This window comes from Ranitomeya variabilis, chromosome 4 (genome assembly GCF_051348905.1).
Source record: "Ranitomeya variabilis isolate aRanVar5 chromosome 4, aRanVar5.hap1, whole genome shotgun sequence".
Classification (NCBI taxonomy): domain Eukaryota; kingdom Metazoa; phylum Chordata; class Amphibia; order Anura; family Dendrobatidae; genus Ranitomeya; species Ranitomeya variabilis.
The window spans coordinates 483022842-483037557 of record NC_135235.1 but is presented as its reverse complement, the minus strand read 5'-3'; the positions used below and the strand labels follow the sequence as shown (position 1 = coordinate 483037557).

Genomic DNA, 14716 nt, shown 5'->3' with positions numbered 1-14716 from the left:
CTCCAGGCTGTGTAAGGGCTATTTGAGCTAGAAGGAGAGTGATGGGGTGCTACACCAGATGACCTGGCCTTTACAGTCACCAGACCTGAACCCAATCGAGATGGTTTGGGGTGAGCTGGACCGCAGAGTGAAGGCAAAAGGGCCAACAAGTGCTAAGCATCTCTGGGAACTCCTTCAAGATTGTTGGAAGACCATTCCCTGTGACTACCTCTTGAAGCTCATCAAGAGAATGCCAAGAGTGTGCAAAGCAGTCATCAAAGCAAAAGGTGGCTACTTTGAAGAACCTAGAATATAAGACATATTTTCAGTTATTTCACACTTTTTTGTTAAGTATATAATTCCACATGTGTTAATTCATAGTTTTGATGCCTTCAGTGTGTATGTACAATTTTCATAGTCATGAAAATACAGAAAAATCTTTAAATGAGAAGGTGTGTCCAAACTTTTGGTCTGTACTGTACATAAACACATATACATACACACACATACATACACAGGAAGATATATCCCATTGCAAACCAAAATTCATACATTCATACACTGAAGGTCAATCCATGGGTTCTATGAAGGGAAGGGCATTTGTGTATAAATATACAATTCAGGAAGTCATAATGTAAATAAACACCACTTAGTGGTTATGTTACTCAATTAACCCCTTCCCAACCACCACCGTACCTGCTCCATTTGAACCGGGTGACAGCAGCTTTACACTGGCTGGTTGATAACTCTGATATTAGCAGTTCTGAATCTTTAAGCCCCGATTTATCAGAATTCCATCATAAAACTGCTTAAAATGTTACAAAATTTTTGCACTACCAACTTTCTCTAAAGTAGGCAGCACTTAGCAGGAAGGGCATGGTGTGTATTCTTGATGAGTGGGGGTCTTGGCAGTCAGACAGAGTGGAGGTCCTTAGAAGTACTGACTGTCTTGTACCAGCAAACAAGTGATTGCATGTTTCAGCCTCTTAGTGGCACTAAACAATTTAAAAAACTTATTAAAGAAGCACTCCTCCTCCTCCTCCCATCAAAGTGTTTATCCTCTTAATATATTGCAGTCATCATATTACATAGCACTGTGTACTTACAATGCTCATTTTGCTATGGCATGCAACTACAGCGACCATAACATAGTATTCGAGCATGCCGAAGACACTCTATTAGCACCCAAGCATGCTCAGATAACACCTTATCCGAGCACGCTCACTTATCACTAAACACATCAATAAAAATATCAAGTTTTAATCCAGAACAGTAATCAACATGCAAAAAAGTTTACCCAATTAAGTTGTGGCACTACTTGTTCCCCCCCCCCATTTTAGTACATGCCATCCTACTTTATTATATGCCTCGTGCAATCCATTATGCCAGCTTAGTATGTGCCAAGCCTGAAGTCACCCATTGTTATACCAACTTAGAATATACCAAGCCTGATGCCATTCTACATTAAGGCAGTATTGTATATAGCAATTCTTCCAACCCCTCTTATGCCAATTGTGTCTATACCAGGCCTTGTGCCATCCCTTATTATGCCAGTCCAGCATATACCAGGCCTTGTGCCATCCCTTAGTATGCCAGTTCAGTTTATAACATGCCTTGTGCCATCACTTATTTGCTAGTTTAGTGTACGCCATCTTACATTATGGCGTTTAGTATATACCAAGCTTTGCACCACCCCTTATTACGCTTGTCTAGTCTATACCAGGCCTTGTACCTTCACTTTTGCCAGTTTAGAACATGTCACACTGATGCCAGCCCGGATTAAACACTATGGTATATATCTTTCCATTAAAGGGAACCTGTCACCCCTGAAATCGAAGGTGAGCTAAGCCCGCAGGCATCAGGGGCTTATCTACAGCATTCTGGAATGCCGAGAAAGATGAGAAAAAGAGGTTAGATTATACTCACCTGGGGGGGGGGGCGGTCCCGCTGCGGTTCGGCGCCTCCTAGCTTCATCACATGTCGTCCTCTTCTTTGCTTCCTGTTGCGGCTCCGGCGCAGGCGTACTTTGTCTGACCTGTTGAGGGCCTCTCTGACCTTTCCCGGTGCCTGCGCACTGCAGTACTTTGCTCTGCCCTCAACAGGTTAGACAAAGTACGCCTGCGCCGGAGCCGCAACGTGAATACAAGAAGAGGACGTCATCCTATGAAGATGGGAGGCCCCGGACCGCGATGCCCATCGGACCCGAACAGAACCAGGACCGCCCCTGGGTGAGTATAATCTAACCTCTTTTTCTCATCTTTCAGGATACATCGGGGGCTTATCTACAGCGTTACAGAATGCTGTAGATAAGCCCCTGATGCCGGTGGGCTTAGCTCATCTTCGATTTTGGGGGTGACAGGTTCCCTTTAACTATAACTTAGTCAGTCCAGCATATACCAGGCCTTGTGCCATCGATTATGCCACTCCAGCATATACCAGGGCTAGTACCATCCCTTATTATGCCTGCTCAGTAAATGCCATGTTCCTGCGCAGTATGCCAGTTTGGCGTGTGTTCTGGCACCTGTGGCTGTGCCCGCGTTACGCCAGTACAGTGTGTGCCATCCCTTGGTATGATGGCAGTTCACTATACGCCATGTAATCCCGCATGTCCGCCGCTCGGGGCCTAGTGGCCGTACCTGTGCGCTCCGCATGACTGGCCCGCAGCACGGACACTTTCCTGCAGGTGCCCGCCGCCAGCAGACTCCGCAGTGCCGCTCTGCACAACATGCTTCCCGGCCGGTTGTGTAACGGGCTCCGGGGCGGCGTCACCGGGTACTAGAGAAGGAGAGAGCGGCCACCGGCGGCTTCCGGGGAGGGCGGAGACTCCGGCGTCATCAGTGTGTGCGGCCTGGAGCACGGGCGGCGGTGCAGAGGTGAGTGCGCTCCTGGGCGGCGGAGCCCGGGGTCACAGGGGCAGGAGGACGGTCCAGGCCCCGGTCCTGCACCGCATGGCCCCCGTTAATCATACGTGTATAGAGCTTTATTCTCGCCGGTGCCCGCTAATCACCCGGGTGTGCCCGCATGTTGCCAGCTAGGTGGCTGCCATGGGCTTTTGTGGGAGAATACCCCTCATAATCAGCGGAGAGCAGTCAGGGCATGGCCTTATTCTGTCTTTTGTGTTTCTGTCAGGGGCAGTGTGTGACCCCAGGGGCCAGCTTTTCCCTTTGAATAGTTGACCTAGTCTCCGCACCCTCCGGTCTGGGTCTGGCGTGGGCACCTTCCAGTCTGGGTCTGACGTGGGCGTTCTCCAGTCTGGGTCTGGCGTGGGCACCTTCCAGTCTGGGTCTGACGTGGGCGTTCTCCAGTCTGGGTCTGGTGTGGGCACCTTCCAGTCAGGGTCTGGCGCCAGTGCCCTCCTGTCTGGCGCGGGTCCCCTCCGGTAAAAATGTATCGGGCCATAGAGTGACTAATCCAAAATGGAAGTTTCACGCTTCCTGGGTCTTTGTCATGTGGTCGCGGTGTCTAAGGATTAGCAGGATACTCCTTCGATCAGCAGCACTGTTAGGCTACATTCACACTGTTAGGGCTGCAGGATGCATGCGGCAGTAGGCGGACCTAAACTGAATAAATGCGGAAGTGGGTGGAGCTTAACAGAGGAACTACGCAGCCCTCCGCAAATCCCCGGTACGCAAGTGTGAACCCGGCCTTAGAGATGACAGTCTGCGATCACTATAGGTGGCTGCAGGCTTCTGAATTCTCACAGTGCATGTACTGCAATTTGTATACTTCCGGCCACATTCCGACTAAACGTGCCCTGCCTCGCTCAATTCATTTTCAGAGAGTGAGGCCACGCATGTCTAGTCAGCACGTGACTGCATGTATGCCAATCTCCGGCACAAGAGAATCCTGACAGCGTGCAGTGTGCACTGTGAGAATTCAGAAGTCTGCAGTCACATAAAATGACTGCAGACTCATCACAAACCCCTTCATGCTCCTAACATAAATTTAAAATCTCAGAATTAGTCAGTATCTCAAATTACATTTACATCCAAGTGCCTGATGCATGACATGGTCTCATTGGAGTCTTTCTTTTCATCTTGTCCAGATGCTCTGATGACTTCACAGCCCATCTCTGCAGACTTCATCTTCTCCAGCAGATCCCAATATGGTGCCCTTAAAGATAGCAGTGTCATCATAATGCTGCTGAGTTTAAAAAAATCTGCCATACGCTGAATAGATGACTGCCCCTCACTATAGTCCCTGCACACATTGTCCCTCTTATGGAATATACCCTCCACACTGCCCCCTCCTTTCCATACTGGGCTCCATCTTCATACTGTTCTTTCACACTGTGTCCCCCCACCCTTACAAGTCCCAGTCTCTATACTCTATCCCCCTCATCAGACTTTCTCTCCTTGGCATACTGGCCCCTCTTGGTTGTGCCTTACACTGTTCTCCCATGCTACCCTGTACACTGCTTAGTTTTTATTCTGCACAAATTCACACTTTTCTTCCCCCATACTTTCTCCACACCCTCTTCCCCTCAGTAGTCTCCTCACATGTTTCCCCCTCCCTCCTCATACTGCCTCTCACACCCCCCCCCGCTAACCATTTTGTGTCTGCACACATGCTATCATCCTCACTCTCCATACTGTGTCCACATATATTCTTCCCCATACTGTGTCCACACCCATCCCCTCACTCACACCCCATACAGCATACTACATTCTTCCCCTCACTCGCCATACTGTCTGCACACATTACCCCCCTTTGCTCCTCGTACTTTGTCTGCACCACCCCTCCTCACCATTCTGTGCCTGCACCCTTCCCCCCCATACTGTTTCCTCATACATGGACCCATCTCCCCCCTTGCTCCTCATACTTTCTTCAGATTTCTCCCACTCCCCAATATTGTCTTCACCTGTCCCTTCCTTGCTCACCAAACTTGTCTTCAAGTCCCCTCTCCACCCCATTACACTAAATGTTCCCTGCCCCTCACAGAGTAAATCTCAACCTTTAATCGTTGATGAGTAACGTCAGCAGTGTGATCACAAGACCTGATAACGCTATAACGCTGCTGACTTCGCTCTGGCCCTGCGGTCAAAACTTCAATTGTACTCGCGTTTGAAAGATGCGAGTACAATTGTTCACTGGCATCTCCTCTGTGCTGGATGTCCGCTTGACAGCCAGCTTAGAGAACGGCTGACTCCCAGTTCTGGAGGCTACAAACGGCAGCTGCCGGGGGAGACGCCTCACACCACCTCATTAGGTCGCCCGACTGCTCCCCTTCCCCCCCTAGATATGCCTCTGCTACTCACTGAACACTGAGCCGCTGCGGCTGTAAGCTTGGCCACAACGCCCTGACACTATGATTCACAGCTCGTTCCGCAGAACACCGTCCAGGACTTTCTAACCTCCCAAGCTCACCAGTGTGCTTTTTATACAAGCACCAAACTGTTGATTTGGCTACTCATAACATTTTTGTTATCTGTGATGGATTTCTTCTTTTTTCCAGCCTAATGATGGCTTGTTTCTCTTCCATTCAGAATTCCTTTGACCGCATGTTGTAGGTTCACAGCAAGTGTTTCCAAATGCAAATGCCTCACCTTGAGTCAGGTCCAGACCTTTTACATGCTTAATTGATGATGGATTAACAAGGGAATAGCCCACTCAGCTCATTAAAGAGCTTTATAGATAATTGTCCAATTAGTTTTGGTCCCTTTAAAATAGGCATATATGTTAAATATATGACCTCTATGAGATGGATATTAATAGGTCATAACATTCCATATCATATCCCCCACCCCTTTCCTTTTGTCTGAGTCTGTATGTTTGTTTGTGAGCTTTTACTCTTTATACACTTGAAAGCGTTTAGCCGAATGGTAAAGTATTATTATAGGATAAGATAGGTTGACAACCTATAAATGATAGTGAAAAATTTAAAATGGCTAATTTTTTTCTTTTCCTGTAAAAAATGTATTTCAATAAAAATTATTATTTTTTTTTTAAATATATAGGCAGCTACATATTAAAGAGCTGTAATTCCTAAACCCTGACTCCAATTAGAATGTGAATACCCTCAAATTAAAGTCTGCACTATAAGCCCAAATTGATTATAACTATATCAAATATGTTTTGGTAAATGGCTAAGATCCCCAAACTTGTCACTATCGAAATATTACTGGAGCTAACTTTATGGAAGCATGCTTTCTCTGCTGTCTCCCACTATTTCATACACTATAATGCAAAGAGATGGTATTTTGTATGGAAAATGTAATGTGAAGTCTGGGATGGCAGGAAGTGCCCCATCCATTATGTGGTAGATTGATCACCCTTGTTCTAGATAAGTGTAGGAAAAAGGTAGCCAGCCTTCATTTTGCCTTTTGTCTATAGTTGGTAGACGGCACCGATATAACAGAACTATTTGTCCTAGCTCAATACTTGTACTTTTCTCTTACAGATGCCAGTTGCAGTTGGAGGGCCCTATGGGCAATCACAGCCCTCTTGTTTTGACAAGGTGAAGATGGGGTTTATGATGGGCTTTTCCGTAGGCATGGCGGCAGGGGCGTTGTTTGGCACTTTCTCATGTTTAAGGTAAGCAAACAAAGAACTCTCATCTGTCCTCATGATCAAAGTGCAAGTTAAAATTAACCTCCATTTCCTTCATGAACATCCCCGGCGCCTGCGCTGTATGTGATGGGAGTCTAAAAGGGCAGTGCAAACTGAGCATGCCTGTAAAAAAAAACAAAAAAAAAAAACTTACAGCGCAGACGTCGGGGACGTTAATGAAGGAAATGGAGGCAGCGCACGGAGGCCCTGAGTGACGGCTGGGAGGCGTTTGTGTCAGGGGGGAAAAGACATGCCCCCCTGACAAATTCAGGTATGAGGGGCACATTATAAAAGCGATTATTTCAGCGTTTGCAGGGACCCGAACTAAAAAAGCCACCTTGACAGAATGCAGCATTAGTGCTGCACAATGTGGCTCTTTTAGTTAAAAACGCCCGGGGGGTGACAGGTTCCCTTCAAGTATTATACACTGTTTCGTTGCTTTTCTGCTGCAGCACACAATAACACATATACACTCTTTCCTGCATATATCAAGTGTATGGGAAAAATACACAAATAAAACTCATATTTGTTGCAAGAGAAATTGACATGCTGCAGATTTCATAATCGTACTTTAGCCTTCATCTTTCCCAGCGGATGATTGATGTGATATTTAGCAATCATCTGTCTCAAATAGCTGCTTGTGGAGTGGAGCTGCACCTACAGCTTGTAACCTGTTAATTGCCTTTTTCAATCTCTGATGCAGTGTTGTCAGGGGGCACGTCTTTCTATGCTCCTATCGGCGCTCCTATCGGCGCCCCCATGACATGATTGCGGGGTGACGAGTTGCCATAATGGCCCGTCGTTGCTGTGAAAGTCAGCTTCTAGCCACTGTTTATATGAGACCGTGATATTTGCCGTATACAGCAATGCTATTCTTGGATGATCACAGGTCAAATCCTTCGAGGCGTCTTACAAAGACAGTGAAAAGTAAAAAAAATAAATAGTTACAATCACTCCTTTTACCCTATTAAAAATAATGAAATGAATTAAAATACACATGTGGTATCGCTACCTCTGTAAAAGTCTAATTGGTCAAAATATCAATGAATTAACACAATGTGTAAACAGTTTAATATAAAAAATTTGGTAAGGGGTGATCAAAACATAATATCTACCCCAAAATGGAACCAATTAAAAAGTCCGCTTAGGGTGCAAAAAAAAAAGAAACCCTCACACAGCCCCATCACTGAAAATAGAAAACATTACAGGTCTCAGAAGCGGGTTTTTTTTTTTTTTCTTTTTAGAAATTTCCAAAATTTTTCTTCCCCACTTGAAATTAATAAAACGTAAAAAAAACCACTGCATTAATGATATCACCATAATTGAACTGAACCGGAGCATCATATTGATGGGAAATTTTTACAATATAATGCTGTAAATGAACAAAAAAAACCATAAACAATTGTGGAATTGCGCTTCTTTTCCAATGTAGCTGCACCTGGAATTTTCTTCTTGGTTTCCATTACATCACATGATAAACTGAAAAGTGTAATTCAAAAGTACAACTCTTCCCAGAAAAAGTAAGCCCTCACACGGTTATGGGGTACGTAAAAAGAAAAAGGGAATGGCTATTGGAAGGAGAGGAAAAACGGAAAGTAGCTGTGTCAGGAAGGGGTTAAACAGAGCAGGCGTCTGTAGTATTACTAACTGTCTTTGATACACAGTTAGCTGCCACTTATAAAGAGTAGGCCTACAGAATGATTGATGGCTACCTACATATTGACGATCCCGGAGTAGGAGCATCCTCTGGATTCCTAGACGTAGGGATTGAGAGTGGAATTAAGACATGGAGAATCTGTCACCAGCATTTTGCTATATAATCTGAGAGCAGCATGATATAGGGGCAGCTATCCTGATTCACACAATGTATTATTTACTGGGTTGCTTGTTGTCCTTTTCATAAACTCGCTGTTTTCTCTTTTTCTGTATAACACGGATTAGCTGTTTACTGTATACACTGTGCATAGGCAGAAAGCTGCTAATCACTGCTGGGGTTGCATAAAGCAGGAGGACTACATAGCACGAGACAACTAGTCCTACTGCTGATAAAACACAAACCAGTAAGTGACACATCGGTCTGTGCCCGTACGTCCTGCTGCTCTGAGATTAAATGTAAAAACCTGATGACAGATTCACTTTAATGAAATTGCCAATGTATATTTCTAGGATCAGTACACACCATGTGCAGAATAGAAGCAACCTACCATCTGAGTGGATACAAATCCTGATTTATTGTATCGTATCATCACTGTTACCCATGACAGCATGAGAATATTCCACTACCTGCAGAGTAACATCATGATTATATTTCTTTGATTTAGTATTAAGTGGTAATATAGGATATAATGTTTTTTTTCTTTTATATGATTCTCATTATATCCATTACCTCATTGTTTGATACCTATACTTGTGTTTTTACATATATTTTTAGCTTTTTTTTTTCCTTTTTTATTAATAAAATCAGTTTTCTCTGCTGCAGATCTAGCAGTTCTCTGAATGCTGAGCTCTGTATAACCCCGTCCACAGCACTGATTGGCAGCTTTCTGTGTACACTGCGTAGGAAGAAAGCTGCCAACTTTCTTGTGGTGTTGTATATAGCTCATGAATATGGAGAACTACATGGCAGCAGGTTTCCTAATCCTCTAGTGATAATCTCCTGCTGATAAAACCAGTACATTTTTGAAAACTACAGCAAGCAGCCTAGTACATAACACATCGCTGCAATCAGGGTCTCTTTTTTTTTTTTTTTTTTTTTTTTTCCTTCTGCTTTGCACTTAGATTAGGTAGCAAAGTCTTGATGTCAGATTCCCTTTATTTACCAAAATATATCAGTGTGACCAGAGGCTCCTGTTTTGTTACTTTTTATTGTAACATTGAATAAAAGTGATATTGCCGGATCTTCTCTTTTCTCCGTACATTAAATATGGACCAAACGATATAACCCTGAAATATGTACCGGCGAGTCCTAAAGGCATTTCTCTGTAGAAAATTCTGTAGCCAAAGTGGTCTCACAAAACCGTGGTGTGAGATGTAATTAATCACTTTGTCTTTTACAGATTCGGAATGAGAGGACGTGAACTCGTGGGCGGCATTGGAAAGACCATGATGCAGAGCGGTGGCACATTTGGGACATTTATGGCAATTGGAATGGGAATTCGATGTTAATCTGCCACTAGTTAATAAATATCTGCACTTCAGTTTACACAAGTCTTTGCTAATTATTCCCGTAATAATGACAGCCAATTTTGGCCTTTGACCAAGCCATTTTTCAGTTCGGACATGTCACTTTGTAGTAGTACCACTGGAATGCTTCTACATAGCCCTGTGATTGTGACGCTTGATGGTAAATTTAGTTTGTGTGAGGTTTTGTTTGTGTGTTTTTTTTTTTTTGTTTTTTTTTTTAATTAGAAAATCTGCAAAATTTGGAAAACTGTTTCTTTTCAAAATTTCAGTGCTTCTAGTCTTAAACCAGATGATCATAAAAGTGAAAAAAAAAAAACGTACCGTATATACTCGAGTATAAGCTGAGATTTTCAGCCCCTTTTTTTTGGGCTGAAAGTCCCCCTCTCGACTTATACTCGAGTCATACCCAGGGGTCGGCATGGGAGGGGGAGCTTGGGCTGTCTAATCATACTCACCTGCTCCTGGCCCGGTCCCTGCAGGTCCCTGGCTGCCCGGCGCCGCAGCTTCTTTCTGTACTGAGCGGTGACATGGTACCGCTCATTACAGTAATTAATATGCTGCTCCACCTCCCATAGGGGTGGAGCTGCATATTAATTACTGTAATGAGCGGTAACTGTGACCACTCAGTACAGGAAGAAGCTGCGGCGCCGGGGAGTCAGGGACTGCACCGCAACAGGAGCAGGTGAGTATAACCAGGAGGGGAGCGCTGCGCGATATTCACCTGCGCTTTGTTCCGGTGCCGCTCCGTCTTCAGCGGCTTCTGCAGTGACACTCAGGTCAGAGGGCGCGATGACGTGGTAAGACGCTGAAGATGGAGCGGCGCCGGAACGAAGTCAGGTGAATATTGAAAGTTCCGGGGGCCTGAGCGACGGAGAGGTGAGTATGTGGGTTTTTTTTTTTTGGGGGGGGGGGGGTTTATCGCAGCAACAGCAAATGGAGCAAGTGTCTGTATGGAGCATCTTATGAGGCCATAACGTTTGTGCAGCACTATATGGGGCAAGTGTCTGTATGGGGCCATAATCATCGTTTGTGCAGCACTGTATGGGGCAAGTGTCTGTATAGAGCAGGGGTCCCCAACCTTTCTTACCTTGACAGCCACATTCCGCTATGAAAGTTGGTCGAGAGCCACAATGCAGATAAAGACATAGTCAAACCAATTTACCTTTATAAATTTCGCGCCATACCTGTTTTGAGTCAGGGAGGTGTTTTCTCTCCGACTCAAGCGCCTTGCATCCATTCATCATGCCCCTCTGGCCCCCGGGAGCCTCTGTCTCCTCATGTCAGCGGCGCCTGCGCTGTACAATCATTATTCGGGCATGCGCCATCCATTGATGTACTGATATCGCGCTTGCGTGTAGCAGAGGCCCCAGATCCCGCCCTGCAGTGTGTTATGCTTTATTCACACTGCAGGGCTGGAAATCTGGTGCCTGCACAGCGAGTCTCTCTGCGCCTGTCGCCATCTACCTCAACCTCTTTCCGACATATTACAGGCGCAGAGATCCGCACTAGCCAGGCAAAAGATTCAGCCCTGCAGGAGGGAGATGGGGACAGCCACAGAGAGACTTACTGCGCAAGCGCCAGATTCCCAGCCCCATAGTGTGAATAAATAATAACCCGCTGCGGGGTGGGATCTGGGGCCTGATCTCCATACATCAGTGGATGTAAGTTCCAGGGCAGCGCGCACGGCGCATGCCTGAAAAATGATTGCACTGCGTAGGCGCCGGTGACGTGAGGAGGCGGCACCCGGGGGACTGAAGGGGATGATGGATGGCAGCGAGGCGCTTGAGTCAGGGGTGAAAACATACCTCCCTGACTCAATACAGGTATGGCGTGCAATTATATTTGTATTTCTGCATTACCCGTGATAAAAAAAAACATAAGAGCCACCTTCAGAGAATGCAGCCTTAGTGCTGCTGAAGGTGGCTCTTTTACCAATAGGTAATGGGGGGTGACAGGTTATCTTTAAAATGCTTGTTAGGACACTTATATATACTTATGCTAAGAGTGCTTTACTTCGAATAGCCTGCCCTTCTATCCGGATTCGGCAATCAGCGACTGCATTCACACCTGCGCAGTTGCGCGGGTCACTGTGCTCTATAGAAGCCGCAGTAACCAAAGTCTTGCGAGATTTTGTGCAACTTTAACAGATCACAGTGACCCGCCCCACTGCGCAGGAGAGAATGCAGTCGCTGACGCAGGAGGAGCGGCAAATTACAGGTGGGGCAGCACCTTTCCAGCGAGCCACATAGCAGGAGCAGGTGGCGGGCAGGTATTATACGCCACATGTCTGGAGTGTGGATTGGTGATAAATGATGTTTGTGGGACAATCTTAAAATGTTAGAGCACAAGACCCCCAGATAAGTTAATTGCAGGGGCCATTATGTGTCATGGCTTCATCTCATACCAACTGTGCATTTTCGTGTACTCTCATTTCTCCATGAAGCACTCCCCAGGTTGGGACCCTCTGACCTGACAACCTTCCCCAGGCTGGGACCCTCAGAGCTGACAGCCTTCCCCTGGATGGGACCCTCAGGGCCGATAGCCTTCCCCAGGATGGGACCCTCAGAGCCGATAGCCTTCCCCAGGATGGGACCCTCAGAGCCGACAGCCTTCCCCAGGATGGGACCCTCAGAGCTGACTGCCTTGGGGGGGTGATGTCTGCCTGCACCATCTTCCCCTCAAATAGAATCAGCGCCTGGGGAATGAGATTACATGAAATGCAGACGTCTTGTCTGTCATCCCGGAATCATCCAGACGGGAGGTAACGTCGTTATATTTACATCCACCGAAACTACCGGTGACCCTGCGCCATAAACTAATATCATGTGACAGGCTACAGATATTGAGGCTCCCTGCACATATGGAAGCCAGCGCACATAATATGGCCAGGAGCATGTGAAGTATCTGGATGTGACACAGACCCGGACATTGCAGTGATTAATGGTGCAGGAACTCGGCCAGTCCAGTACAAAGTCTTGCGAGATTTGTGAAGTCTCGCGAGACTTTAACAGATCACAGTGACCGGCTCCACTGCGCAGGAGTGAATGCAGTCGCTGATGCAGGAGGAGCGGCAAATTACAGGGGCAGGTATTACAAGTGGCGGGGCGGCTCCTTTCGCAGCGGGGCGGGTATTACAGCCGGCGGGGCGGCTCCTTGGGGACTTCTGTTCAGTGACCGTCGGCGAGCCACATGTCAGGAGCAGGCGAGCCACATGTGGCTCGCGAGCTAAGGTTGGGGACCACCGGTATAGAGCATCTTATGGGGCCATAACGTTTGTGCAGCATTATATGGGGCAAATGTCTGTATGGAGTATCTTATGGGGCCATAATTAACGTTTGTGCAGCATTATATGGGGCAAATGTCTGTATGGAGTATCTTATGGGGATGGGGCCATAACGTTTGTGCAGCACTATATGGGGCAAATATCGTTATGGAGCATTTTATGGGGCCATAATTAACGTTTGTGGAGCATTATATGGGGCAAGTGTCTGTATGGAGCATCTTATGGGGCTATAATCAAGGTTTGTGCAGCACTGTATGGGGCAAATATCTTTATGGAGCATCTTATGGGGCCATAATCAACGTTTGTGCAGCATTATATTGGGCAAATGTGTCTATGGAGCATCTTATGGGGCCATTATTAACCTTTATACAGGATTATATGGGGCATATTTTAACATGGAGCATTTTATGGGGCCATCATAAACTTTATGGAGCATTATATGGGGCTCCTGATTCAATATGGATATTCAAAAACACTTAACCTACTGATGTCTCAATTAATTTTACTTTTATTGGTATCTATTTTTACTTTTGACATTTATCGGTAGCTGCCGCATTTCCCACCCTAGGCTTATACTCTAGTCATTAAGTTTTCCCAGTTTTTTGTGGCAAAATTAGGGGGGTCGGCTTATACTCGGGTCGGCTTATACTCGTGTATATACGGTAAAACAATTTACTAGTGATGAGCGAGTATACTCATTGCTCGAGTTTTCCCGAGCACGCTCAGGCGATCTCCGAGTATTTGTTAGCGCTCGGAGATATAGTTTTCATCACCTCAGCAGCATGATTTACAGCTGCTGAACAGGCTGAATACATGTGGGAATTCCCTAACTAACAGGCATTTTTCACATGTAATCTGCATATCTGGCAGCCGTAAATCATGCGACTGAGGCGATGAAAACTATATCTCCAAGCAATAACAAATACTCAGAGGTCACCCGAGCGTGCTCGGGAAACCCGAGCAACGAGTATACTCGCTCATCACTAGAATTTACCATACGTCTACTTTACGTCAGCATTATTATTCTTTTTTTCCCTTCCCCCATGATGGCACACCTGAGAGAGGGGATCCACCCAGCCAGGACAGGAAACCCTACTGAAAATAAAAGGGCGGTACCTCTGTCGCTTCAGTTGGGTTTCCTGTCCTGACAGGGACCCTCGTGCTGAACACGGCGGTGATTCCACTCACCCAGGTCCCGTCCCGGCGTGGAAGAACAGGCGGCGCCTGTGCGTCGGTGTTCGGGAGTCTGGAAGTGCCGTCCGCAGGTCCCCCAGGTCTCTGCGTCCGAGCGGGCGTTGGTGCAGCACTGTCGGATATCCCAGCTCCTTCCGTGGCTGCCACGCCGCCCTCCTCCCTCTGCCGACATCCAGGTGCGGTGGCCGCTTCCGGGTCGCCCGTCTAACGTCACACGCAAGGCACGGTGGGAATGGGCGTGCCCGCGTGACGTCGGGGGCGGGCGCCGGATCCAAGATGGCGGTGCCCATGAAGAAACGCCGGCCGGTGGAAAAGGACTCCGGCGGCGCGGCAGAGGGGAGGAGGGGCCACTATTGGGCACCGGAGGAGGCGGGGAGTGCAGTGGTCCCCCGTAAATGGGTGTCTGACCACAGAAGACGCGCTCATGTCCAAAGCTTCAGCATGGAAGTGGGACAACCGGAGCAGCAGCAGCCGCCATCACAGCAGCAGCGTCAGGAGCTCTCGCCAGATGCCTTGCCGAACCACCAG

At 46.9% G+C, this 14716-nt stretch overlaps 2 protein-coding genes across 2 annotated transcripts in view; one reads left to right on the top strand and one right to left on the bottom strand.

Annotated features, from left to right (window-relative positions):
- Positions 1–2844, bottom strand: part of NFS1 (NFS1 cysteine desulfurase) — a 52021-nt gene extending 49177 nt beyond the window's left edge. The window contains 3 exon segments of the mRNA XM_077251897.1: positions 2616–2734; positions 2736–2799; positions 2802–2844. Of these exon segments, the coding sequence (XP_077108012.1) occupies positions 2616–2734; positions 2736–2799; positions 2802–2814 (196 nt within the window). The 5' untranslated portion in view covers positions 2815–2844.
- On the top strand, positions 2720–9735 carry ROMO1 (reactive oxygen species modulator 1). The gene is made up of 3 exons (XM_077251898.1): positions 2720–2852; positions 6380–6513; positions 9585–9735. Exons 2-3 carry the CDS (start codon positions 6380–6382, stop codon positions 9691–9693), a joined length of 243 nt encoding a protein of 80 aa, XP_077108013.1. The 5' UTR covers positions 2720–2852; the 3' UTR covers positions 9694–9735.
- The last annotated feature ends 4981 nt before the right edge of the window (positions 9736–14716 follow it).

What these genes read in the sequence shown, in the direction of transcription:
- ROMO1 (XM_077251898.1), top strand. Translation starts at nt 6,380, where the DNA reads ATGCCAGTTGCAGTTGGAGGGCCCTATGGGCAATCACAGCCCTCTTGT. An exon ending in GGCACTTTCTCATGTTTAAG is followed by an intron (nt 6,514 to 9,584) that starts GTAAGCAAACAA and finishes TGTCTTTTACAG; the next exon opens with ATTCGGAATGAGAGGACGTG.